The 27,605-nt window shown below is 44.6% G+C and overlaps 2 protein-coding genes and 1 long non-coding RNA gene across 7 annotated transcripts in view; all 3 read left to right on the top strand.

The window, feature by feature from the left end:
- LOC119024713 overlaps nt 1–717 on the top strand; it is a 1,716-nt gene extending 999 nt beyond the window's left edge. Inside the window, exon 2 of the long non-coding RNA XR_005076571.1 lies at nt 1–717. This exon is cut by the window's left edge and continues 264 nt beyond it. This is a non-coding gene — a long non-coding RNA (uncharacterized LOC119024713).
- pot1 (protection of telomeres 1 homolog) overlaps nt 1–19,494 on the top strand; it is a 47,390-nt gene extending 27,896 nt beyond the window's left edge. For 3 of the 5 annotated variants that reach the window (XM_037107730.1, XM_037107727.1, XM_037107728.1), the window contains 10 exons: nt 13,391–13,575; nt 13,757–13,866; nt 16,865–16,891; nt 17,025–17,181; nt 17,371–17,579; nt 17,785–17,920; nt 18,070–18,152; nt 18,433–18,527; nt 18,679–18,784; nt 19,204–19,494. In XM_037107730.1, coding sequence (XP_036963625.1) covers nt 13,391–13,575; nt 13,757–13,866; nt 16,865–16,891; nt 17,025–17,181; nt 17,371–17,579; nt 17,785–17,920; nt 18,070–18,152; nt 18,433–18,527; nt 18,679–18,784; nt 19,204–19,319 — 1,224 coding nt within the window. In that variant the 3' untranslated portion in view covers nt 19,320–19,494. Of the gene's footprint in view, nt 1–13,390; nt 13,576–13,756; nt 13,867–16,864; nt 16,892–17,024; nt 17,182–17,370; nt 17,580–17,784; nt 17,921–18,069; nt 18,153–18,360; nt 18,528–18,678; nt 18,785–19,203 lie in introns of those variants that run through there. The other 2 variants (XM_037107729.1, XM_037107732.1) reach the window with 2 other exon arrangements.
- A 481-nt stretch (nt 19,495–19,975) lies between these two features.
- Nucleotides 19,976–26,936, top strand: LOC119024712 (prosaposin receptor GPR37-like). The gene is made up of 2 exons (XM_037107733.1): nt 19,976–22,062; nt 25,208–26,936. The coding sequence occupies exons 1-2, from the start codon at nt 21,112–21,114 to the stop codon at nt 26,036–26,038; spliced, it is 1,782 nt and encodes a 593-aa protein (XP_036963628.1). The 5' UTR covers nt 19,976–21,111; the 3' UTR covers nt 26,039–26,936.
- Nucleotides 26,937–27,605: the final 669 nt, after the last annotated feature.

Below are 27,605 nucleotides of genomic sequence, written 5' to 3'. Positions count from 1 at the left end.
CAGCTGCTTTTTGACTTTACACCGGGGACTCTGAATGTGTTTAAGGATAAATGAGTTTGCACTGACCTCTGGGTAGTTTCTGTGCATTTTCTGTTGTTTCTCTACTTCCTGTGATACGTCTCTTAGTCATCTAGAGGACCACAGCACTTCTGCAAGACTTTAATTCCAAGATTTCTCTTCTGTGTTTGTTTGCTTGTTGATGAACTGGTCTTCTGACTGAAACCTTTATTTTAACATCCCTGAACATTTTAAAGAGACTCGGATCTTTGAAGCCTTGCAGCCTTGGATGTTTGAGTGCTGGAGGTTTTGTGTTTTTGACTTCAGCACAGCTCTCAGCAGAGTGAAATGATTTTTTAGATCCCTTCCTCAGTGCAGTGAGGTACCAAATGCTGCAGTGTCTGAGAGATGCAGTCAAGGTTTAGGCAATGGAAACAGTGTATAGTAGTCTAAGTATCCAGGGCAACGGATAATTTACAGCAGTGAGAACTTCAGGACAGCCCTGCTCACATTTCAAACTGTAGAATTTGCTGAAAAACAGCAGATCAAAGCGTCTGTATGACTGCTGCTGCGTGTTTCTGCTTGTTTGTTGTTTAACTCCTCAAAGTTACTGAACTTCAAACGGAAACAAGTGCTGCACTACAAATATTAACACATGATCTCACATATAGGGAAGTATAACTGCAGAGGGTTAGAATAATAAATGCCGTCTATAACTAATGAATGAGTCTTCGTTTCAAAACCAAACTTTTTTCAGATAGAAACTTTTGGAATCCTGCAAAAACAGTGATATTTACCAGACAAGTCGTCTGTGAACTCAGCTCACACCACAGCCCAGATTTTCTACTCGTTCGTAGAGATCATGACAAAAAGATCCGTATCAAAGGCAGACAATCGCCATGTGTGAACTGTTTATATACGTGATCCAGGAGCTCGCCGATGCCCTGCTGATGTATCTGATATAAGTCTGGGAACTGGAGACGCTCCTTCTCTCCTCTGCCACTGAGCATCTTATTTCAGTGCAATGTAACCACGTAAACAACCCCCTGGCGACAGAACTCCCCACCGGCAAGAAGACTAATGAGCCCTGCCACGCTGCAAAAAATCTCAGGAATGGCCCAACGACTGTGACAAAGATCCCGAGGCTTTGACTCGGCCCGCAAATTCCCCAGATCTCAACCTGACGAAGCACATTTGGGACGTGCTGGGAAAAAATTAGATCCATGGAGGCCCAACCCGCCCAACCCACAGGACAACCCCAGAAGTCTTGTGTCCGTGAACCAGCACAATATTAAGCAGGTGGTTTTAATGTTGTGGCTGATCGGTGTAATTCTTGCTGAACCACAGTCCAAGCAGGCGCTCGTACTTCTCTGTCTGAAAATAATCCCTTCTCCCGTGCCTCCGACTCCGTCCTCTTGCATGTACTCTTTTCTTCTTTGCAGAAAATCAGCGCACAAACAGTTTCGACTTCTTGGACAGCATCATTACAGCGTAACGTCTCGCGCGTGTGATCCGGTAATGCGTGACCCCCTGTCGCTGTACATCAGTCGTGTAGTGTGTAAACGGCAGCGACTGCAGGACAGAAAGTCGTGTCGATTGACCATGGCATTATTAGAAATCATGTCTCGGCTCGTCCCGGCTCATCAGAGCCACACTGAAGCTGATGAACGTCATTAAAATGTTCCTGTAACGTTCAGCTCTGGCTCAGTCGTATGTGTATGTCCCTGTTTGAGGCCCATTTCATGAATCATAAAACCAGAAAGTCAAACGCTGCAGCGAAGTTTTGCTTCTTTTGTATTTAATCGCTCAGTTCAGTGTTTGGGAGTTGCTCAGAACAGACAGTGGGAGCTGCGTCTTCCTGCGGAGAATTCATCAGTGAGTTTTTTGTTAATGGTGATTGAAACTGACTCAAATTGCTCTGATGTTATTCCTTAATATTTGTTTTATTTACCATTGTCATTTGCCTAAGTGAAGTTAATTCCTTCTCATTCATTTTCTTAATTATCTCCGTGTGAAGCGATCATCTGTCAGTTGTTGTTATGGAGACGGTTGAGCGTTGAGCCTGAGAGGATGAGCAGGGTCTGGTTTTTTTTCTGCTTTACTATGTGAAAAACTCTCCAACTCTGTCCTCATGACGCACATCTACATTCAACCCTGGAGGCGTTCGAGAGCTCTTTACAGTCAAACAGAATCAGTTCATTACACAGAATGTCTTTAACCACATCTAAATGCTGTAAGTACATTATGACATTGAACTTAAGCGTTGAATGAGATGTTCTCAAGGTCGCTGGATTAAATACGGCTCGGTGAAATGTTAAAAGCGAGAGCAAAAGCTATCTCGACCTGAGCGGGAGCTGCGTAGTCATCACTAGACATTTAAACCACACTTTAATAGTGGAGTTATTAAATCAGTCACTGGGATCAGAGTTATTCCACACCAGGTCAAAATCTATCTGCAAGATGTTCACACAAACGCAGGATGTTCATCTGGGTGTTCGTGTTGCAAACCAAAGTGGGAAATCTGTGTGATGGAGAGAAAAACAAAAGGTGTCAGAGTCAAAGTGAACTGAGTCAGATAAACAGGCTGAGGTAGGACTGGCTACTTCTTGAAACATTTTGATGGCAGAACTAATACCGAAACCTTGACTTCGATGTCGGTTCCTGAACCATTACTAATTAAAACATTATCCTCCAACCACAAGAACGCTGCCAGACTCGATTGTTGAGCAGCTGTGTGAAAACAAAACGACGTTTGACATCAGGAATTGTGCACATTTTTGTGTCAGAGTTTGCTTTTTAGCATCTGAGTTTCAGATCATCACAGTTAGGATCTGGATTTCAGAGTATACTTTTAAGGACCTGGTTTATGCTGTAGAGTATTTTCAAAAGATCCAGTCCCAACTGCAAATGTTAAAAACCCAGAACATTTACTCTGAAACACCAGTCCTCACCCAGATGATAGGATCTGGTTTTTAGGTTACTGCATTTATGATCCGGTTTTTGGAGGATTGGGTTGCATGTGTTCTTATATCCACCGTTAAAGATGTGTTGTGTTCCCGTCTGTCTTCAGCGTGTTCGACCTGTGATCACGCCTGTGTATTTGCGGTTGTTTACTTGTGCCCCGATCAGCTGAGTGTGAACTCAGACATCGAAAGCAACAGAGAGACAAACACTGATAGAGACCCATATGACAGGAATGAGAGTGAGACTTTCTCTGTCTGAGGTGTGAAAACTCTCATCTGAAGTGTTGAAATTGAATTAACTTCAGGCTAATTTTAGATTCCCCTGTCACTCCTTACAGTACAGTAACAGTTACAAGTTTAGACAGGAAACACAAACTCTGATTTAAATATAAATGTTTGAAGATCAGTGATGCGGTTTCCCTCGAGTCTGAGCAGAAGTTGTGTGCACACTGCTGCAGTTAACTGTGACTGTCGTCTCTTCTGGGGTTCGCTGCACAATTACTCCAAGTAATATCATCAAAAAATAATAAAATCATAACCGTCAAGAGCAGTACAGTAAAAAATGTGTGAAAAAAACAGTTTTATAATGAAATGCTGTCATGCTGCAGAGATGCTCTGATCCCCGTCGTCTTCTGCAAATGTAACATCACATCCTGTTCATAGTTGTGTCAGTGAAAAAGAGAATCATGATGTCAAAGTAATCATTCCTGTTAACCATGAATCATACCACAATGTTAATATCTGTAAAAAATAATCACAGGATGATATTTTTGTCTTAATTTTGACAATAATTTGTCCTAATTTGAAGAATTCTGAGTCGTTGTGTTCTCCTAAACAACTGAAGTATATCGGGACTCGATTATAGATCCATAATCCGATCCTGCTGAAGCCCAAACATCACAAACTGATTTGAAAAGATATTATTTACACCCTCTCCACACAGGTGAGTGCATGCACACACCTCAGGCAGGCAGTGTGCTAACTCTTTTAGTTTGGCAGCTACAGGGAGGATGTCGGCTTTAAAACGAGTGTTAATAACGTCTTTTTCACTTCAATCTGGGATCTCGCCGTTTTTTACTGAAAATTGAAAAACATCATTTCATATTTTGTAGCTTCAATAACTGACAAAGATGTTGATCAATAAAGCCAAAACTGCAAACTGTCATTCAAGAAACCTGTGATAACCAGACACGTTTTTGCAGACGTGTTTAATTCATCAGATGAATTTAATTCGGCTCAGTGTTTTCGTCTCATCACAGCCTTGCAGTCAAATGATACCTCTGCATACCTTCATTATGTTTTATCAGCTGCGTGTTTATATTTTACACATGGATGTCTGTACTTTTATGACATTGGTGCAATGACACAAACACATCCACTGTGTATTTTGGAGCATCTCAGTTTGCTTATTTTTGCTTTTGAATTCCTGTTTAATCGAGGTAATTACACTCACTTCTCTTCTTTTGGCCTTTGCCCCAAAATATTTCTGATCTGTTCAGTGAGAAGTGATCTCGGGTGGCAAACAGGAGGCTCCACACACACACACAAACAAATCTAAACTCTAAATGCTGAAGTGGAATCTATTCAAAACACATAAAGCCTTTAACTAAAGCTCACAGTGATGCATCATGGGTAAAAATGTCCCTTTTGATTGGATTTTTTAAATTTATTTATTTTTTTCTCACAGGTGTTTCTTAACACCCGTCAGTCAATTCACCTCGCAGTTACACAGTGTGACACACAGTGAGAGTCTTTCTGCTAAAGAAGTGTTTGAACAGGAATATTTCCTCCAATTACCCGACTCCTCCGGTGAATCATCAGTGATATTGTGTGAAATCGACTGAGTCGGTTCTGGGAGAAGAAGGCCATTAGGAGAGAAAGGAGCCCATTATGATGAGAAGAGAAGCTGAGAACAAGAGAGCGAGGAGGAGGAGAAGAGTGCTGCAGTGTGTGTGTGTGTGTGTGTGTGTGTGTGTGTGTGCGCGCGCCTTCTTCCATCATTGATTCTTTCTGAAACAGACACAGCTGATAAAACATTTAGTATTTTAATGGTACTTGTTTAAGAAAGGAAAGAAATCTTCTGCAGATTTAATCAAGGCACGAACACACGTCGGTCTGTCACTCCTACACTCCCCTCATCAGCAGAAACGCTAATAAATCTGCATGCGCACTGAGATGATGAGCGTGGAGATCGCGGCGCACCGTGTCGTGTTGCATGTTGCTGCTAGTTTTTATGAACACGGATGTTCCGTCACGCCTTGAACATATGTCGCTTCTGCATGATGCATGACAACAAGTCCCAACTGCTTGTGACGCAAGCTACCAACACTGTGGTGATGCAGAGTTGGTTGAAAATGTCCCTTCAGAGATCCCATTAAGTCAGTATAGCTCTGTATATATCAGCATCAGGCCCAACAGTGGGGAGAAAAAGGTATTTTTGATGGTATTTTAGAGCTTTTGACTTCCTGGAAAATCATTGAATATGTGGATGAGTCTTCCTGCACCCAGAATCATGTATTCATTTGTTTATGTTCTGTTGCATTTTTCATTTTTCATCTAATAAACAATTATTTTATGAAGATGCCATAGACGTATAAAAGGAAAGTATTTCAATCAGGAGCCGACCTCACTGTACAAAAATCCACCTGTTTTCAGTGATTTGGGGGAAACTGAGTCATGTTTTATGGAGAAAATATTTCCTGGTTCTCGCTCTGCTGCCTGATGGCTTTACTTGCTGCTAAAATAACTGCTAACAGAATTACTGGTACCTCAACGAACGGCTCCGGACGGTGACGGAGGCCAGGTACAGCGTTCCTCTCTCCTGACTCGCCTCCACGATGCCAGGAGACAAACTTGGCAAGAAAACAACCTCAGTCCTCGGAGGCTGTGTGATGTTCCAGTCCGGCAGTGTTCACTGGAAGCTGCCGGTCCGAGGCGAGACCCCGTCAGAGACTTGTTGGTTATGGTGTCGGGGGGGTGAGGGGGCCAATAGTACATTCTGCACTATTGGCTGCTGACTGGTGGACCGTGATTAATCCAAATATCTCTGCTTTCACTTCGACTCGCCCCCCCGGCGGTAATGGCTGTTACTAATCTGCAGAAATAAGGCCGCAAAGTATTTTAATCAAAACGAGGAAGAAACTTGGTGACCACCTGCAATGTGAAGACGCTCAGTAAAGGGTTTGAATGCTCAGACAAAAGTGCTTATCAACCATGATTTATCCCCATTATACTGCATAAATGACCAATGTCAGTGCTCGTGGACCTGAGGTCATTATGAGAGTCTTCTCAGCCCAGAAGGGAGGATGTTTGGATTCAGGCAGTGTATTTCATAAATGCTTCCTTTGTTTTCTTTAACAGCCACATCCTGAAATATTGTGGAGAAAATCTGAGCCATTGATTCTCGTGTTCACATCGTCACCGTGATCTCCTCAGCCTGTGTTCAGCTCCGACAGCTTCCGCTCATTATCTCATTTTTAGCACTCACGCTCGACCGAGTAGACATTTCCATGTCATTGAATGTTTTTGGGGGGTCGAGCGCTAATGCAGCGCGCTCTTTACTCCCACACTGTTTCCTGTTTAGTGAACACAGCTCTGTCGGCCCGCGGGCTCAAATCTCTTCCAAAAAACCACCGACCGCAACGGAAACGCTGCTTCTCCTGGCGCTTGAGAAGTCAGCAGAGCATCACTCAAACAACCGCGGGTTCAGATCCACGTTCACACCGACGCCTCATTACACAGCTCTCGCCCGTGCAGAGCTTCGTCCCATGTACAGACCATTTATTTAGATAATACAGCTTTGGTCAGATTTCTCTCTCTCTCTGTGGATGTGAGTGGGTGTCATGTCTAATCTGAGGAGCAGAGTTTAAAAACAGCTTTTTATTTTACACCTTTGTCAGAATGTCGGACTGTGTGTTATTTGCACCATCAACCATTTGATCAGAAAAACAAATGCTGTGTAGATCTGTACTATCCACGTCTGCTTGAGTGAAATATTCTGCTGCTGAAGGTTTTAGGTTTTACATTTTGATCTGGCGGCCGTCTGCCTCCGCAGTGGCCTCGCTGACCTCCTCGACCTGCTGCTTCTATTATTCATGAAGAGAGATAAGCAACTGGTAAACTGAGAGGCACAGCACAGATCCTCTCTGAACACAGCAAATAAAGTAGTGGTTTATTTAGTGCTTTAGTCATATTGAGTTTTGATGAACAAACAGATGTCACAATAAATCCCACTCAAATACACAGCAGGAAGTCTCACTGAGATCAAGATCCCTTTTACAAGAGAGACTGAAGAACAAAATACATCCAGTCGATACAACATGACAACAGTAGAGTTCAGACACGAAGCAGTCATCACGCATGCCAACTGAAATATATCTCAAGTATTCGTATCTTTCATACTCGGTGGAATAAGTTTATCTAACTTCAGTTCCTCTCAAAGTTCTAACTAACCCTCTTTTCTTTTCTGTTGTCCTTGTTGTGAACTTTACACTAAACTAAGGCTGCATTCAGACCAAATCAGGCGTTCACAGGCGGCGAAATGGAGTCGGCCAAGACCTTTTTGTCCTTCCACTTTGAGGTGTTATTGTTCAAAGTGGTGACGTGAAAGCCAGGTCTCACAGTTGTGGTGTTCTGCCAATAATATCCAAGCTTATGACTTCTAACACTGCTTACTTGCACTCGTGTCACCAGCCAGGTCTCGTTAGGAAGGCCTCGGCTCACAGCACCATTGTTGTGTGAAATTAATTTGGTGACAGCTCGCTGCTTAAGAATGAAATTATTGAATATTTTCTCTTTTCAGTGTTTATTTATTACGTTCAGAGTGTGTCTGCACCTGACAGCCAGCTGCACACAGAGAGCAGTTTCAGTTGTCGTTTTGATTAAACTGCTTATGTCTGGAAAGGCAGCATAAACAATCATATTAATAAGTGGATCAGATTATTGATCAGGGAATGTGTTTTGACTTCAGCAACAGAAAAACTGGATCCCCTCAGTGATACCACCCAACTGAGCCCAAACTCAGCTGGAGCTCTCGGTTTCCTCACAAGTTTATTTCCCCCCACTGCTTGAATCAATTACCAGGGCTGTGTAGCATTGTTTGGTCCATGAACTCTATCTGGATATTGCCCAGTTTGGGAGCATTATTCAAGGGGTGATAAGACGATAAGTTCATGGCCAAAGGTAGGCGGAGATGCGTTACCGTGCACGTGCAGTGATTGTTATTGAGACGATTAAGTTTGAAGTGATCAACTTGTTTGAAAATTGCCATTCGGTACTCTCTGGGACGCTCCAGCTCACCGGTTCAGAGTAGTGATGCCGTCCAGAAATGCTCATTCTGACTCATCCAGCACCTCCAGTCTAGGTTGCCTCGTAAATTTAACTTCTCAAGGCTCAGCGGTCACTGATTTATTTGTAGCTTCACTTTTAAAACCAACAAGGACACAAGAAGTGAAACTTTGTCAAATCTCCCATGTTTTCTGGCCACAGAGTCTCCTGTGATTGGGGGTCAGCTGGTCTTAGAGTCCAACCGTCATTAGAGCTAACAAATAAATATTGTGAACCAAAGTTTATATTGAGTGGGACGATATTCTGAGCCGTCGTCTCGTGTCTGGATGGTCTTTGCTTTCTCTTGCTTCACTTCACATTAATAAGCTGATACGAACCGCCGGCCTGCTCGTCAGGAGCGATGTCGGGCTTCCTAACCAAGACGGCGTACAATATTTCTGTGCTCAGCCTTTCACACATACACTTAAGTCTGGGCTCAGTTTCTTGCCCAAGGATACTTCAGCATAGATCAAACCACCGACCTTCTCATAAGTGGACGACACGCTCTACCTCCTGAGCACAAGCCACCCTGCCTCTACACAGATAACAAGTTGACAACCACTGAACTTTTCTTACCAATTTTCCAGGAGTCTCTAATGGAGTTCTTGTTTTTAAATGACCTGAAAGAGATCTGTGATGTTTCTGTTCAGACATTTCTTGTTATTGACTAAAATACAGACTGATACTGACCAGTGACAACATGTGATAAGTCAACTGTTGAACTCTAGCAGTGATTAATGGGTATTAAACATGATTGAAGATAGTCTGCATGTTCCGACCTTGATTGTTCTGTTAAAGACTCAGAGTGCAGTTGGGTATTTAATCTGAATGAGGTGTACTTCAGTCAGTCACATCCACTGTTCCCCATCGAGTTGATTTTCCAGCACAAAGAGCCTCGCTGTCGAGTTAGGCTGTATCTGTCTGGCTTTTAAAGCCCATTTCCTGCTGCTCCATAAAGAAGCCAGTGTGAAATGAACAGTTTCTTCCTCTCAGCGAGGGCACAAGTTTTTTGGCGGCTTTATTGAGCCTCACTTTGACGAGAAGCCGTGGAAGCCCAAAGCAATCTTTTGAATTTTAAGGAATCCCTTTTTACTGAGCAGCCGAGCAGCACTAATACCATGAGACAGCGGCAGCAGCGTCTTGGCTGTCGGGCGGTGGGCGGACGGTGGAGTGTTTAGTTTTCATACAGATCAAGTACTAAGAGAAGCCACCACAGGCTGCTCCACTCTGTTCCCTCGGCCTCTTTAAAAAAAGAAAATGGTTTGTTTGCAGGAGAAGCTGCAGGGAGCCATTTTCTGTCAGACAGGCCGATCGCTCTCAGAGCTGTGGACCTGCGGTGTGTCCTGCCCCCCCCGTGTACATGCTGTTGGTGATAATGCACCCATTATTCTAAATGCAGTCTCAGCTGAATGATCTGATTGGTCAAAGAGCTCAAAAAAAGTCGCTCGCAAAGCCGTAACGATACCACTGATTCTGCTGCTGGTGGTTGCTATGCCAACTGTTTTAGTAATGATCCAGCCGGATTTTCTTTCTCTCCTCGGTCTTTCTCCCGTAATCTTCTTCTTCTGATGAAGAGAAGTTTTTCTCTCTCTTGATTTACAGACAGGTAGTGTCTGTATATTTACCCACACCGAGGAGGTTGTGTGTTTGGTTATTTGTTTGCTGGTTTCTCAGCTGGTTTGTTGGTTTATCAGCAAGATGACACAAAACTGATGAAGGGCTTACCACGAAACTTTGATGGAGGATAGGTCGAGTGTATTTTAGTGGCTTGCATCTGTAGGTGAGTACAAAATCAACACTGTTGAAAGGAGGCAATTTTAGTTTTGCTTTTGTTATTTTTTCTGTTGGTTTTTGCAGCTGCTGGCTGCTGGCAATCAGAAATACCTTCTGATTGGTTCATACTTTTCATCATCCGTTGGAAATGGTCTTCACAAAACCCAACACCGACCTGTTCAAAACACTGAAAAACACTGGAACGCTGAAAAACATGAATGTAGGAAGTGATTTAGTGCTCTGCAACCACGTCGACCACAACAGCCTCCGCTCTTCTGGTTTCAGACTGAACCTGTTGCAGGGATTTGATAAGATTTGGACGCAATAATACAACTTTAAATCCACTGACGGGACTGAAACTAATCAAATTTATCATTTTGTTATGATGCAGTTCTCTTCATGGAAATCTTACGCCCTGGTATCCACATGCACCACCCACCCTAACACTGTTGCAGATCAAATACACCCCATCATGGCTACGGCACTTCTTCCTCGATGGCAGTGGCCCCTCCCAGCATTACAATGTGCCCAAAAACTCGAGATGCTGATCTGGCCTCCAAATTCTCCAGAAACCACTTCAATTTAGTATTCGTGCCCGACCGTGTCCGATCCACGGAGGCTGCAGCGAGCGCGCTGACATGTTCATCGGGTCGTTCCTGAACGTTGTGACAGGCAGCATTGTCCTGCAGGGGGAAGCCACCACCATCAGGGGGTCCTGATAGCATGAGAGCGTCTACTTGGTTTGCAAGGTTGGTGTCTGTCAAGTGGTATCCACATGTAAGAACATGACTCAGGAGAACATGCATTGTAATGAGATGACACACTGTTATATACCTCACATGTCAGTAGTCTTAATGCTGTGGCTGATCGGTGTATTAGTCAGGTCTGACGCTGATCGTGAGTCAGGTCCGGCCCACAGTCAGTGTTCCAGTTCACCCTGGAGGTGTTGCACCTGTTGGAGGTCGGGGGCTCTGCAGGTCATCAGGGTGGTAAATCCATTTAATCGACAGCCCGTGTTTGTCTGCAAGTGGACCAGAGGTTGCATTAGACCTAAAAAAAAACATTTCCTTGACTTCAGGGCACACTGTGACCTTGGTCCTGTGGCCAGATGAGTCATGGTCCTGGTCTAAACTTTGTGCTGCTACTCTCCGTTAAAAGTCTGCTCATTTTAATCACACCTGGCCTCTTAGGACCGCTACAGAGGATTTAATATGTGAATACAGACAGAAAGCTCGCCCAGGTACACCACATGGCTCCGTCTTTATTCAAACTGCTGTCTGTCCTCTGGCGTTTCTGTCACGGTCTCCCAGCATTAGTCACTCTCTCCGTTCTCTCTACACCTGTTCCTGAACACAAATACTGCTAAACTCTTGTGTAGCTCTGAGAAAACACAGCCAGACTCCCAAGTACTTACTGTTGTTTTCCTCCGTCTCATTCTGCTAAACATCCAGGTCTCCAGAGATGCAGTAAAAACCAGAGTCTGGGATTCAGCAAACAAAAACACTGTCTGTTTGGTCTCATTGTTTGCTTCCTGCCACGGTGGGATTTATATGATCTTAATAATGATTCGTACTCAAATATAATGTTTTCTTAGGTGCTTACAAAGTGCTGCTGAAGATCTGGAGAGGGCCACTTTTGGCTTTGTTGCATTAAATTTAACTTCATGGAAACCAATTTTATTTGAATACTGTAAAAGTAAATAAGTTACTGATCACATGACCCATACAAGATTTAAAGAGGTCACATGGTGTTAATATTCAAGTACATACATTTATTCGGTTGTTGCACATGCCAATTACTTAAGGGGCAGGATGTAGCCAATCAGAGGCAGAGTAGGGCGGGTCATGCCGAGCAAGGTAGTGTGATTGAAAATAACACAGCTACAGCTGGTAATGATGACTGCAGTCCAGCTGTATATATCAATATATATATATTTCTATAACTCCAGCTACATAGTGACTCACATACGTTATGGAAGTAGAGAGTTGACTCCAAACCAGGCGTGTCAGGCAGTGCAGGAGTGTTTCTGTGGGAGACAGTAACTCCCTTTGGCGTGGACTTTGGGCTGTTTTCACTCTGCAGACATTTTACATACAGACAAATGATTCATGACACAATAAAGGAAAGGCAGAAATCCAAAAAGCATCATATGAGCTCTTTAAGATACTTTAAATCTTAGGTTACAGAAACATCTGGATGTTTGATGCGGTTGCCTGTCGCTCAAACTTCCAGAAGAGAGTCAGACACTAAGGATTGAAATAAGGACTTTTCACTGTTTAAAGTCTTGTTTCGATATTTAATATTTTGCCTTTCTCCCGTTGAATATCCTCAGATCATGATATGAAACCAAGTGAACTTTAACTTTTGATGTCTTGACACTCACACTGAAGGCAGAGCTCCTGCCGTTCGTCAGTTTTGAAGTAACATCCGGTTATGTGGGCATAATTCTAGATTAAAGTATAACACCAGATAATCAAATACTTCTGTGTGAGTCGGGGTGCAGGTCTCCAGTCCTCCCAGTTCATCTCTCAGCTCTTCATGTGGCTCTTCAGAGGAGGAGAGGCCTCAGGAGATCAGCCGTTAATCCACCCTGACACTGACTCAAACTTCACTCAGTAAACGGAGAAAATGGATTTAAAGGAAGCCGAAGCTTATAGAGGATTCACTTTCTGAGTCTTTCTTCTGCTCTCCAGCTATAATGCAATTAAGGGTCGTGTGTGTGTGCATGTGTGTTTGCGTGTGTGTGTCTTTTATTGACTAAACCCAGCCATGTAAAAACAGTGTCAAGTATTCAGTGAAATATCTGAGCAGAGTGAATCCCTCTGACACTTGATCACTGAAGCGTTTGTTGATGATGAGAGCGAGGAAACATTTCTGTCGACTGCAGGCTCGTCGTGACGGAGAGCTGAAGAGAGAGAGTGAGGAGAAGAAAAAAAAAAAGAATGACAAACCCTCCGAACTGAGTCCTTTGAGCAGCCTCTGAATCACTGTCACCACACTGACTGTAAGACCGGTGCAACAACGCCATCTGCTGACTGGTCAAACCTGATGTGAAGTCAGAAATATGTGTGGACGCTGTGATTGAGTGTTTGGATGAATTTCTATGAAGCATGTCTACTTGTTGACACTGTATCAAAGAGGAGCTGGTACAAGAAGTGTGAGATTATATTAGTTGAAATAATCTTTTTACACACACATAAGAATAAATTCCTTCAAAATTAGAGGCCAGCGATGAAGACGTTAGAACATCTAACAGGTGTCTTGTTGCTTGTAGTTTGACCAATAAAATGTTTTTTTCGTATCTTTGCTGAATGTTATTTGTGTCCCTTCAGCTCGGCGACTTCCTTCGGATCTACAACCTTCGAGCGATCCCAGGATCCAGTAAGGTGCCCGGCCTCACCAGCAGCCAGTCAGAAGAGGTGAATCACCTGGCTTTTCACCTGCACGGAGGGACGGCGTACGGCAGGGGGATCCGGGTCCTTCCTGAAAACAGCCCCGACGTGCAGCAGCTGAAGAGGTACGGCAGGAGACGAGGGTCAAATAAAGAATGTTTTGGGGATTTAAAAACCGCGCTGCAACATAAAACGATGCATTCAATGTTTTAGATTCAGTCGAAGCATCACTTTCAGCTCTGAAGTGAAGATTTTAATGTTCAGCAGTAATGGATTCATGTATCCACTGTGTTTGTGTATCTGTAGAACCATTGAGGGCTTCGCAGAGGATGACGAGCTGAATGATGAGCTGAATGATGAGCTGAATGACTCGGCGCTGCTGGAGATTTGGAGCACACCACCGGAGTCTCTGACAGGTACGACTGGATGTCGGACGGCTCTCGAATCAAACCCATCAAAAGCTTTTTTATTCACCGGGACACCTTGACATGAGAACGTGTTGAAGACATCCGTGTTTCCTCGGGGTGAATTGTTATGATTTTGGTGATCCTCTAAACTGGCAATAGACACATTTTATGCTTCAGCGGATCATTATGATGTAAATTCACTTTCTCTAGGAAATTCTGTTCTGCCACCGGGCACAAAAACTCCTGGGAGAAAAATGAAGGCTGACTGTTGATCCAGCCTGGCGCCGTTCCTGCTTTCATATCTCCATAAAACACTAAATGAATGAATACGCTCACAGTGTGTCCTTTGTTGATGGTAGTCGGAACAGAACAGAAGGTGACCCAGTTGTCTCTGTAACAGCAGCACCGACAATAATACTTGTCGACTTTCCATTGAGCACCATCATCAGGTCATAATCTGAATTTGCTGCTAGCATTTAGCTCAAATCACTGCTAGAGTTATACAGGACAGACTCACAGCTGCTAGCACGGCTAAATGCACATGCTAACACTGCGTCTGCACAGCATGTTAGCAGACTGACTGAGTGGACACAGTTTCTGAGGCTGATAGCGTCCACTGTCTGTATATAAGCTTATGAGAAAATGACCTGACTTCTCACTTGTTTCATTATCTCAGTAAAACGTTTTGAAGTAAAACGATGAGTTTATGCTCTCAATCTCTTGCTAGAAGTCTCCTTCAACACAGCATGATGTCCATTTTGTAAACTGTGGATCCATTTTGAGTAAAATAGACGATTAGGCAGGATGTGATTTAGGACGTGACTGACAAACCTTGTGAACTTTTGTCCAAATTTGGTCACTTCCAGCTTCAGTAAACAAAATGGTAAGGGCTTCATAAACCAATTTGTAACATCATGTTGGGTTGACACTTGGCTTCTATCTACCAAAGCATGTGAGCAGAGCGTGAGCATGCAGGGAGGACGAGCAGGAGGATTTTAAAATGACACAAAAAAATTATTTCAATTATTATTATTTTTTCCAGTTTTGCTCCGGTACCTCGTCAACCATCAGTCCAAAGCATCCCTGATGCTGAAATAAATCATTCCTACTTGGAAAATGTGGCTTTGGCTTCTTATGTTTGATTGCTAGGCTACAGTTTAAGTAAAACATTTAAATACAACACAGAGTTTTTCTTATTTTAGAACAAGCGGGGAACGATTTGAGTAATTTGGAAAGCGCTCCACTCCGCTCTCATGCTGTCTACACAGGATGCGTTCAGGCACAGTGCTCTCAAAGCCAACACAGAGTTGCTGTAGTTACGCATGTTAAACAGACGGAAATAGTCCTGAAGTAGTTCAGCGCATCTGTTCAATCAGACGTGCGTCAGATGGACAAACCTCCTGCACAGACCCAACGTCCCTCCTGTTTTTCCATTAAGCCTCCGCTGTGGTTCTGCTTACAAACGACCGAGAATAAAAATCACAATATTTTTATTGCATGAGCCAGATACAAAGAGGGAAGAGCGATGTGAGCGGCGGCTGCCTGCAGGTCGCTGATTGAATAACAAACATGTTTGCCAGCAGCAGAAATATGAACATCCCGACTGCTCAGACAAACCAATTTCTTCTCTGACGTAAGGACGGATGGACGGATTGAAGCTGCAGGGAGCTGCCTCCATTAGTGGAGCTTTCTAAAAGCCCACGCTTCACTGGGGATACAATAAAAGTCCAAACTTTGACTGTGACCTGAAGGTTTCAGCTCTGCGCTCGTACCTGCAGGCCTGATGTCTGTTGTGTAACTCTGAGTGGACTAAATATTTGGGACGCAGGACGAGCGTTCTTATTTTATTTTAACCTCTTCATGAACCTCCAGCAGTTTGTCTTGGTACAAACTGAAAGTCTCCCTCCAGTGTCTCTCTTCTTGTTCCTACAGCTGAATGTTTGAGCTGTGTGAAGAGTTCGACACCAGACGGCTGTTTTCACACTCGAAGTGTAAACTTTCTCTGAAAATCTGATTTTCAGAGACGGCCGACGAGTGTGTGTGTGATTTGTGAAATCACAATCACAGCCGATCGTCGGCCTGTACTGCAGAGCGAGGTGATTAATAATCAAAGTGCTTGTTTGTGTTATGAGAGGACTTTTGTTGTGAATTGCCGCGATACAAATAAAGAATGATTGATTAATAGATTCCCAGGTTATAGGTCTGATATCCGGCTGCACTAATGCCAAGTGATCAAACTAAAGCTGGTTATCGACTCGATAGGTTCACTAAGTCTTCCACAGCAAGCTGCAAGCACGGTCACATGAAAGAGGAGGTGTTAATATATATATTTATTTTATATTTATATTTATTTTAGAAGAAAACAAACCACTGAGACACACAGAGGAAGAAGTTAATCTCATCTGACAACACGAGTTGATCTGACCGATTTATATTTGTGTGTTCTGTTAACCGTTAACTGTGTTGCTCGGGTGTATTCTGGGGTTTATATGACAGTTTTTAGCCTTATTGCTTCTGCTGTCATCCCACAGCATCAAACAGACTTTGGAACAAATAAAAAAATAAATAATAAAAACATAATTCAAAGCAGTAGTTTCATATCTGATAACAAGTAGAAGGCTGTTCTGTAAAACCGGAACAGTAAAAAGACTAAATGAAATCAAGACGACAGGAGGACGCCGCTCATGATCCACACACTGAGCTCCTCGGAGACTTCTTTGAATGCTAATCCCATTTTCCAGAGACGTTACTGGTCAGACGGCGGTCATTCTAGACATTTAGATCTGTAATGAGAAGCAGAGAATTCAGAATACACATGCTGCCGGATGAATGAGCTGAAGCCGCCTGCCTGTTAGAAGCCTTGTAATAAAGTGATTTTCAGATCAGGTGGTTTTGTTCTCTTCAGCAGAGTTCAGTTTGTCTACAGGCCCGTGTTGTGTATTGCTTATTGATTTGTGCGTCTCTGCCTGCTGTTCAGTTATCGATGGTTTCTTTCTCTTTCATGTAGATGCTGGAACAGCTGAGAGCAGCACAGGTATGAAACACGGCACACTGCAGCAGCTCGACACGTCTGACGGAGTTGAAACCGACGTTTTGAAATGTGACTGAGTTATTACTCACTCTGCTTGTGTCTGTTAACATCTTCACCGTGTGTGTGTGTGTAATAGAGAGGAGCTGCGGTCACGACGTGCAGCCGACGACGCTGTCCAGGCTGAAGAGATCCGATCCAGGTGGAGTTCACCATGTCAGAGTCCAGCTCAGATCCTACGAGCCGCAAAGACTCCACCAGGCGCTGAAACTCTACTGCAGCAAGTGTACATCCATGTAGGCTCACACACACAATGTGACAAGATTAACTGATGTTTCCTGCAAACTTTGACTCCAGTTTATGGATTAGAAGAATCTTACAGATCTTACAGATGCAGATCTTACTGCTCAGACTGAGGATTAGATTGGATTAGTAAAATTTGATGAAATGAATGATTCTTCTCTGACTCGGCTCTGTGATCTCAGGCAGGACGTCCCTGATGATGAACTGGTAGCGGGTCTCTTCTCGGAGGCGTCCGGGGACTCTGGACCCTGCACCCCCCCGGCCTGGGCGCTCTCCGGTCGGGTCAACATCCCCGGAGGTTCCTCAGGATCCTCGAAGCGAGCTCTGAGTGTTCACCTGTCCACACAGCTCATGTCTGAGGGCAAAACCAAGGAGCTCATCTTCCTCATGGGTAACAAGTTTAGGGCTTTTGGACGAGCAGCAAATCTGCACATTTAAGAAGCTGGAACCAGCAAATGTTACTGACTGAATTGATTAATCGATTATCAAAAACACATCTAGACAAATATCGATCAAGCCTGATACTGCATCAAACCCACATGAACACAAAGTCGAGACGTCTGCATCCAGCTCACAGACCTTCTGGTGTCTCGCAGGTTCGACTCTGGCGGAAACGTGTCGACTGGCGTCCGGCTACCAGAACATCGTCCCTGTGAGGTCATCGGGAGGTCAGCTGACTCTGCTCGACCTGTCGGCGCCTTTCCTGTTCAGAGGCAGGAAGAGATACTACGGGTGAGAGGTGAACTTCACACTCTGAACTCTTGGTGACAATTTCTCCAAATCGAGCGATGAGTGCTGGTGTCAGGAGGATATTTCATGTCAAAAGTGTTAAAAGATGTATTAAATACCAGGGATTCCTTGACTTCCCGTTTGTGTCGTAGGTGCCGTCGCTGCTCTCAGGCCGCTCTGAGGGAACCGTCTGCTGAAGGAGTCGAGCTGATCGATGAGAAGATCGTTGCAGAAGGTGAGAGAGAGTTTTCTTTGACTCTCTGTCAGAGGAAACTGAGGAGGTGGAGATAAAACTCCCACTGGAAAATGCCAGAAATGTGTTTTCTGCTTGTTCTGCTGCTTCAAAAGTCATCAGCTTCTTTTAAAATCAGTTTTTTCAAATGTGATAAAACTTCACAAGTTTTGTGAAAGGCTCCTTGTCTTCCCACCTCTGCTGATCTCAGGTCTGATCTAGCCGGTTTGTTTTCCTCTGAAATGAATCATGCTGTAAGTGTCTCTGGTTCTTCGGTCTGCAGCTCTCGGTGTTCAGCTGCTGAAGTTCTGCCTGCTGATGAAGCTCGAGCTGCAGGACGCCACCGACACGCTGGAGGTCTTCCTGTGGAGAGACGCCGTGAGTTTCAAAAAGCACGTCATCTAAAGTCCTGCTGGTCTGGACCGTCACGTAAACGATGCAGGAAGCAGTCTGAAGTTTGTTTAACTGCTGAATGATTTCAAAGTAAAAGTTAACGATGATGATGATGAAGGTTGGTGTCTGTCTTCAGGAGTTGTTCTTCAGTGTGTCGGCGGAGGACGCAGCAGCCAATCAGGAGGCTCAGGACAGGATTCGTCAAACAATGGACTCCCTCTCTTCACCAGACGGCGGCACCGGTACGTCCGTCACTTAAGTATCATAGTGAAGAGAAATGAACAGCTGTCAAATGAATACAAGACAAAGTATTCTGTAAAATACATCGTACGCAGGAATAAGATGTTTAATCCTCTGCTAAGACGAGACGCTCGGGTGTTCACTCCAAACAGAGCCAAAAGAGTTTAAAGGGGCACTGTGGTTTTTTTTGTTTTTTTTTGTTGTTAATGAAATTCAAACATAGAACTTTAATATTTACAACATTAATGACATAATTCAAAATCAGGAATATTAAGTTTTTCCATGAGTGAATAAAAAAAAACTGTTCTCAGAGAAAAATAAGGTCCCAGAACTGTGTTTAAAGCTGGAAGGGTGGCAGGGTCCGCCACATATAAACACACACGTGCGAGGTTGTTTGTCAGGTGTGTTTGTGTGTCCCCAGGTGAGCGTCCGTGGCTCGATCTGTGTCTGTCAGCGTACCGAGCAGCGGACGACGAGGGACAGAACCGAACCTGCTACCAGATCTGTCACACCGCCTTCACCAAACTCCAAACCTGAACCCGCCTGAACCACCTGCAGGTCAAAGATCAAACCAGAGTCCTGCTGAAAAACTCCTGTTTCTGTTTGATCATTTTGTGTTTTCACAACTTTTGTGTTTTGTTTTGTTTTTTATTGTATTTATTGTGCAGAAATAAATAATGTAAATAAAAAAGTTGCTGCAAAAATGTAAGAAAACTGACACGTGACTGTATTTAACAAAAAATATCTGCTGTTTCCTGTGCAGGAATCTTTCAAAATAAAATGAATAACTTTTTCAGGAAGTTGTGGATATTTTAGTGGCTGTATATGGATAGATGGACGGATGGACGGATGGATGGACGGATGGATGAGTCTGTCCGATGAAACACTGTTAATGTTACTGCAGGGGAATTTTATAAAACACGTCTAAATGTGACTTTGTGCTCGTCACTCAGAGAACTTCTAGTTATCTGTGGTGTCACTGTGACATCTGCTGGTCAGCTGACAGTATTACACATCTAATAAAGTACTTGACTTTATATATTTATGTGTTTATGATGATTTCATGACGTTTCTCTCCTGCAGACGCCCCGAAGAAGAAAAACCTGAAGACCAGAAGTAGAGCGAGGTGGTCAGTACGGATGAAACCATGCGGCCAGAGGAGACCCAAAGTATTCACACACACACACACACACACACACACACACACACACACACACACACACACACACACAGGATCAACAACATTTTCATCTGAGAAAGTCTGCAGCCGGCTCTGACTTCAGGTATAAATGTGTGAAACCAGATCAGATCAGTGCAGGTGTGATACTCTGACTTTGCACTAGAGGGCGCACAAGACCTACAAACACTCGTCCTGTCATGACTTTGAGTGACAAACTAAAACGTTTCTGAGTCACTGGACTGAAGCTGCGGAGACGAACTGGAACATTATTTAAAACTTTTAGTAATTAAACAATAGATTGAAGAGAAAATGTACGAATAAGAAAAGTTCACAGTGGATTTCCTGCAGGATTGTTACTGTGAAACATCTGCAGATCCAGTTGTTTATAGAAACTGACTAAACTTAACTTCCTTAAAAATCAACATGTGTTTGCTGCTTGTTTTATGAGCTGCCGATCTACAACAGTTTCCTTTAGGTAAGTGCGTTAAATCTAAATATAACATCTAAACTTGATGATCCAACGCAGTTTGCAGCTCAGTGTTACTGGTTCTTCTCGGATCAGAGCAGGTTTCACAGATGACCCCCTTCCTCCTCCTCCTCCTCCTCTTCCTCACCCCCTCCCTCATGTCCTCTTCCTCCTCCTCCTACTCTCGGGTCCTCTTCTGTCTCTCAGTCGGGGCTCGGCGTCTCCACCGGTCGCATTTCACCGCGTCCTCCCCCGGCGCTCCGGAGCGGCTGTGTGCGCTTCATGTGACGGAGGTGGACCTTTAAAAAAAAAACCTCTCCCCACACCTCCACCCTCAGCTGCGGAGGATCTGGACGCTTTTCTCTCCTTTTTCGAGCCCGCTTTGAGGACTTTTTCCCCTCCCGCTCTGCTCTGCATCTCTTTGGGGATGCCTCCTGACTGGAGTCGCTCCGGGACGCACCCAAACCCGACAGGTGCCCCTCTTACCCACGACCGGAGACTTTTTGAAGGCTGTTTGCGCGCAAAGATGAAGGAAAACTGATCGTTTGCGGCGGTTTGAAGTCAATATTTTAAACTTTTATCCTTTTTTAAAATTCTTTGGACTGATTATGAGAAACCGGAGATGGATCGATCATTTCGGATCACACATCAGTTTGATCTGACGGGTTAGACAGAACCACACGATGCTGCTGCTTCCCTTCTCGAGGTTACTGTGTTTGTGGCTCTGCAGCGAGGCCGTCGCGAGTCAGTTCCACTGGAAAACAAAGACGACTTTCAGCCCTCATTATGAATCCACCGCCGCTGATAGGAATGTGCAGAGCCGGAGATGGCGCACAGTCACCGGGGAGGACAATGGGAGGACGCAGGCGCAGGCGCAGGCCTCTTGGCTGGATACTGTAAACCCGTCGCCCCCTGAGCGGCTGGGGACTCCGGCACCCCGACGCACTGTGCGTAAAAACGATGCGCAAAATGGAGCGCGGCGCATCCGACTTGTACCCGGAGACGAGGCTTTACGCACGGATGTTAACAAGGCTGGAGAGGCGCGGAGGGGTGGATGCCGTCCGGGTGAAGTGTTTACACAAACCCCGCATGGACGCACCTGTAGCCTCGGGAGGAGCGGACACCACCGGCGGCAGAGACGGAGAGCAAAACCGGGCCGGAAGAAGCGGAGCGAGCCGCTGCAGGACGGAACCGCGTGGGAAGATCTGCCCGCCGCCATGGCGCAGGAACAAGAGGCCGAACCTCCGTTCGGACTCAACACCAGTGACTACGAGGAGGAGTATTCCGTGCCGGACTACCCCGACACCACGCCGCTCGTGCCGGTGAACACGCGGACCAGACGGAAGCAGGTGAAGAACCCGTTCTATCCGGTCACCGCGGAGTCGTACGGCGCGTACGCGGTCATGATCATCGCCGCCCTCATCTTCAGCGTCGGGATCATCGGGAACGTGTCGGTCATGTGCATCGTGTGTCACAACTACTACATGAGGAGCATCTCCAACTCGCTGCTGGCCAACCTCGCGCTCTGGGATTTCGTCATCATCTTCTTCTGCCTGCCGCTCGTGGTGTTTCACGAGCTCACCAAGAACTGGCTGCTGGGGGAGTTCTCGTGCCGGATCATCCCGTACCTGGAGGTGAGAGGAGAGGGGGAGGAGGGGAGGAGGGCGCCGTGGTTGTTGCTGATGATGGTGCTCATGAGTTACATGTCAGTTGAGACAGGTGAGGGCAGGACGATCACGTATGACGTCATTTTGCTGGCAGAGCCAAAGTTTCCCCACGTGTGTGACAAGTTTTATACAGTTTTATACACGCAACAGCTTGAATTAAAGGAAAAGTTCACATTTTTCCAAGTCTGGAATCATTTAGAGATTGTGAGACCCTCTTCATGTGTCTGTAAGCAATGGGGCACAAAATCCTCGTATTCCAAAGTCCATCTGAGACTAATATGAGACTTCATCTGTCTGAGTTTATCAGATCTTCCAGTCTTTTCCAACTACTGGACAGTGGTGGAGAAAAAAAACATAATGCTTAAGTTTCGTGATAAAATCCCTGAAACTCTCATTATCATCTGCCTCCTCGTGTCAGTGTGAAGTCAGATGAAGTATCAACGTCCACAAAACATTTCTGCAGCTTCACAAAACGTTGCAGCATTCTCCTGAACAACTAAAGTACACGGTGACTTGTTTAAAACGTTAAAAAACAAAACAAAACCAAAACAACATGAAATGGTCCCTGACGTTAACCGTGAGCGTGCACCACATCTGAAGTGGGTCCACCGTGTAAATAGCATCTTTTCAAATCAGTTTGGGACTTCTGGGCTCACGTAGCCTGAAAGACTTGTTGTTTTATTTAACATTTTTAAACAGTTTTCGGTCTCCGTCAGTTGTTAAGGAGAACGCTGCAACTCTGTTTCAATGTGAAGCTCCAGAAATGTTTTGCAGACTTCAAAAGTTCAGCTGACTTTCCATCAACATGAGGAGATTTTGACAGAATTTAGTCATTTTCGTCACGTCTGTACGGCCCCTGAAGAGATCTCCTCCTCATGTGAGTCATGGAGGTGAAAGTATTCAGAAGTTACACAGAACACAGTGTGAAGCTCCTCAGGGACTTTTTAAGAGCCACATTCCTCTTCATGTGACTGATCCCACAACACAACTCTGTGAGAAACACAAGGAATAAGAAGTTTGCGCTGGAAGAGATTCTGGACGTTAACTAGTTAACATCAGTCGTGAATCTGTTCTGAACATCAGAACCAGATGATTTAAATTCTTTTTAAACTGACAAACTTTATAGAACACGGATCTCGTTTACGTCCTGACGCGTCTTCCCGTCCTGAGCAGAATTAGGGGGACGGTGGCTCCAGACTGCAGTCAGGATTTAATTCAGGTTTAATGTCGCCTCATGTGAAGACTGTTTAATCTGATCCGTGTCACATCAGGCCGCATTAAACAAGACGACACCTGCTGCACACGTGACCTCCTGCTGTCCAATCAGAGTGAAGATCTGGATTAATGAAGAGTCTCTCAGATTGAGATTAGGGAAGGACGACCCCCCTCTGATCAGGCCTCATCAGAGAAAACAAGGGGGTCTAAGGATTAGTTCTAGATGGACTTAGGGCTGTTACTGACCAACCATCATTCTCACTGTCGATTTGTCTGTCGATTGCATTCTCAATTAATCCATCAGTTGTTTGGTCCGTAAAATATCAACATGAAGTCCTCGAATTCACAGAGTAACTCACAATACGATACAACTCACGACGAGTCTACAACGATGCAGCGATACTGTGACAGACAAGACAGTTGAGATAAAAGAATGTAAAACAACAATAGTCAGCAATGAGTCTCATCTCGGCGCCTCTTCAACACACGCTGACTGCATTTTGTCCACATGTGCCATCCTTCCAAAATAAAAGTCTTAACTGTCAGAAAGCACGACAGCTTAAACAGTTTAAACCACAAGGAGTCATGAAGTTGTGACTCCACGAAGTCTCATTATTGGGAGAATCTGTTTATAACACCTGAGTGTTTTAATAAGAATATCAGTAATTGCTGCCAGTGTATCGATAATCGAATCACAAGAGGAAACATTGTCAGAGGTGAGAAGTAACTACAGTACTCCTCACATTTTCAAAACAGCCTCGTTAGTTTAGTTTGATGCGCTTGAGGTCATCGCACGCCGCCTTCCCAACGTCACCAGACTGATTTCAGACGAGACAAAGCCGTAAGAAGCCGTAAACAGACAGAGAGGGAGGCTGGAATGTGGAGAAAAGGCGTGTTAGTGTCTCGTATCTGCAGAGAGTTTCTGATTTTCTCTCTTTGTTGCTGCTCGGGACGCTTTACCAACCCAACATGTGTCTATTTGACGTCCTGGGAATGAGACTCAACAATCAACTGTCTTTGTGGTGCATTCAGGAACAGCTGGGACAAAATCCTACTGATTCTACCTTCAACTTTAATAGTCTTTGAATTCTATTAATATGACGTGAGCTTCAGTTAGCTTTGAGCACAAATGTCCTTCAGAGGGAGACTTTTTACTCTGATACTCTGAGTCCATGTCAGAGCCTGAACTCTGTTACTGTATCTGTACTTCTGAAGTGTAAATATTAGCAGCAGGGTATCGTGCGTGTAAAATCTGTTAAATCTGAAAAACTAAAGCTCGTATTTGAGTTTAATCCTCTTAACAGCAGCAGAGCTCTTTGTTTGAGGTGATGACCTACATGACATCACTGATATTTACTGACGTCTTCATCCATCGTCCTTTTGTCACATTTGACTTTGCTTCCTGATTATTCTAATTATTAAAAATTTCAAGGGTCAATAATTGAAATAACACATTTTTAACTTCTTCGCTGGTAGTTTATTCAAATTCAAATGAAGCTTTATTGGTGCTGAAAACAGACGATTTTAATTTCTAAACTGACTGTTGACTGTTTAATGGAGCATAATCACAAAACAGAAAGAGGATTTAAACTGCTGTGTGTGTGTGTGTGTGTGTCGGGGGTAGTCCGACCCCCAACACACACACACACACACACACATACATGTCAATATTGCCAAGTGGGCACTACGTCTCTCCACGGTCTAAGAAGGGACCTCTGTTTCCTGTCATTTTGAAAAAGCAAAAATAGAATAGAAAAGCTTTTTTTAAGGTGTTTTACCATAACGTTACTTCAAATGTTTACTTTTTTAAAGGAATTGCCAAGAGGGGATTCGTATCCTTGTTTTTTTTAGTTTCCTGTCGGCAGTGTGTAACCTGACAGTCCTTCTCTCCTCCCAGGTGGCGTCTCTCGGGGTCACGACCTTCACTCTGTGCGCTCTGTGCATCGATCGTTTCCGTGCCGCCACCAACGTGCAGATGTACTACGAGATGATCGAGAACTGGGCGTCCACCACGGCCAAGCTCGCCGTCATCTGGGTGGGCGCTCTGCTGCTGGCGCTGCCCGAGCTGCTGATCCGACAGCTGGTCACTGAGGACGGCGACCCGCCCGACGTGACGCCATGCGAGCGCTGTGTGGTCCGGATCTCCACTGACCTCCCGGACACGCTGTATGTCCTGGGACTCACCTACGATGGCGCCCGTCTCTGGTGGTACTTCGGCTGCTACTTCTGCCTGCCAACGCTGTTCACTATTTGCAGCTCACTGGTCACGGCCCGCAAGATCCGGCACGCGGAGCGGACCTGTGTGCGCAGCAGCAAGAAGCAGATCCAGCTGGAGAGCCAGATGAACTGCACCGTGGTGGCGTTGGCCATCCTGTACGGCTTCTGCATCATTCCAGAGAACATCTGCAACATCATCAGCGTGTACATGGCAGCCGGCGTTCCCAGGAGAACCCTGGACATCCTGCACCTGGTCAGCCAGCTGCTGCTGTTCTGTAAGTCTGCGGTGACGCCGGTGCTTCTGTTCTGTCTGTGCCAGCCGTTCACCAGAGCCTTCCTGGACTGTTGCTGCTGCTGCTGCGACGAGTGCGGCCCGCCCCGCTCCCCTGCCACCGCCGCCAGCGATGGCGACGAGTGCACCACCACCGAGCTGGAGCTGTCGCCGTTCGGCACCATCCGCAGGGAGGCGTCCACCTCCGCCGCCTACACGTCTGTTGGGACGCACTGCTGAGGTCAAAGGTCAAAGATCAACAGTGTTGGCGGAGTTTCTTCCGGGTCGTTTGATCGATGGACGCGTTGACATATCAGGCTGTAACTTCCTGAGTTGGAATCGATTCCAAACTGTTGAACACGTTTGTGTTGACTGACTATCTGAAGACGTCAGTTTGTCCGTTCACCGTTTACAGAATTTATAAATACGAGAACACAGTCGATCTTAGTTAATAGCATTTATACGTTTAGTTCTTTTTAAATTAACTCACCAGTATTTTTACTGATCGTGCACTCAGTCTTACTTTTCATTCATCATCAATGTATTTCACAGAAGCTGAGAGCCGACATGGACCCTGAACTTCTCCTGATCATGACTTGGTCCAACTATATAAGTAATATAAAAGAATTTGGTTCAACATCTTGACTAAGTGTTAGTTAAAGTGAAGACCCTGAAAATGTTACCTGAAATTGGCATAAACACAGTAATCACCAACCACGGCTGCTGTCAGCTCCGGTAGGTTCATTTTTTTTGGATGTTTTCTTTCATTGTTTGAGTGAGTTAATGGGATGTACAGTAATATATTTGAAAATGGCTGTTGATGCTGTTGTTGCTGTGTTTGCTGCAGATGTTCTGGTGAATCAGTTCCAGCTGTGTGAGTGAGTGTGTTTCTCTTCATTGTGTGTTTGATAGCAGACAAACTGCACACCGCTCAGTACACAAATGTAACGACAGAGTTATTGTTGTTTTGTTTTTGTTTTTGTTTTTTTAGCCACAAGAGAGATGTCACTTTAATTAAAAAGTATTTTAAAATAATCTTTCGAACCTATTTTGCATCTAGATTGATGATTTGTTGGTTCAGTGGCAGCTCTGCATGGCCTCACATGCTGGAAAAGCACTTAAAGCTCAATTTTTTTACAGTGGAATCAAATGGTTTGTGCAAAAGTTTGTGCTATCGAGAAAGTTTCCCTATATGTCGCCTGCACAAGGAGCTTGTGCAGGCGACATATAGGGAAACTTTTGTGATAGCGCTTTGGCAGTGGAGCCCTGTTCATTCCTATGCAAGCTGCTCAGTGGTGCACAAAGCCGAAAAAGCTTAACTTCTCAGATATAAAATGTCCTTGAACTTTTTGTGACTTCTTGTGTCACCCAGAGAGCGTCGACTGCTGTTAGCATTGAATGTTTCTTACTTATATTTCTTGTAGAAATAGCTGGACTTAAATTCTCCTCTTAAGGTTTTCTGTTCACAGAAGAAGCAGATAGTTTTGAACACACGTGAATTTTTTATTCGCGTTTCATTCAATCCAAGCTGTAGGAGTAAGCTATGTAAAACTTTCTGGCAAAATTAATGGGACTTTTACATCCAGGTCGCCCGAAAATCGCTCCACTGATCGCAACGTTTCCGCAGGTGCTAAAAGTATAAATCCTTGCTATGGTGCCCTGCAGGCTGTTTGTCACAGCCGCTGTGTGAGTGTGTTGGACAGCACAAAGAATAAACTGATGATGAGGTTATTCAAAGTCTTACCACTAGTGGGGCTTAAAATGTGTAATTGAAGTTGTGAGTATGATCATTGTTAGAAGAAAAAGA

Source organism: Acanthopagrus latus, chromosome 8, assembly GCF_904848185.1.
Source record: "Acanthopagrus latus isolate v.2019 chromosome 8, fAcaLat1.1, whole genome shotgun sequence".
NCBI lineage: Eukaryota > Metazoa > Chordata > Actinopteri > Spariformes > Sparidae > Acanthopagrus > Acanthopagrus latus.
The sequence above is the reverse complement of the archived record's forward strand: the minus strand, read 5'-3'. Positions and strand labels throughout refer to the sequence as shown.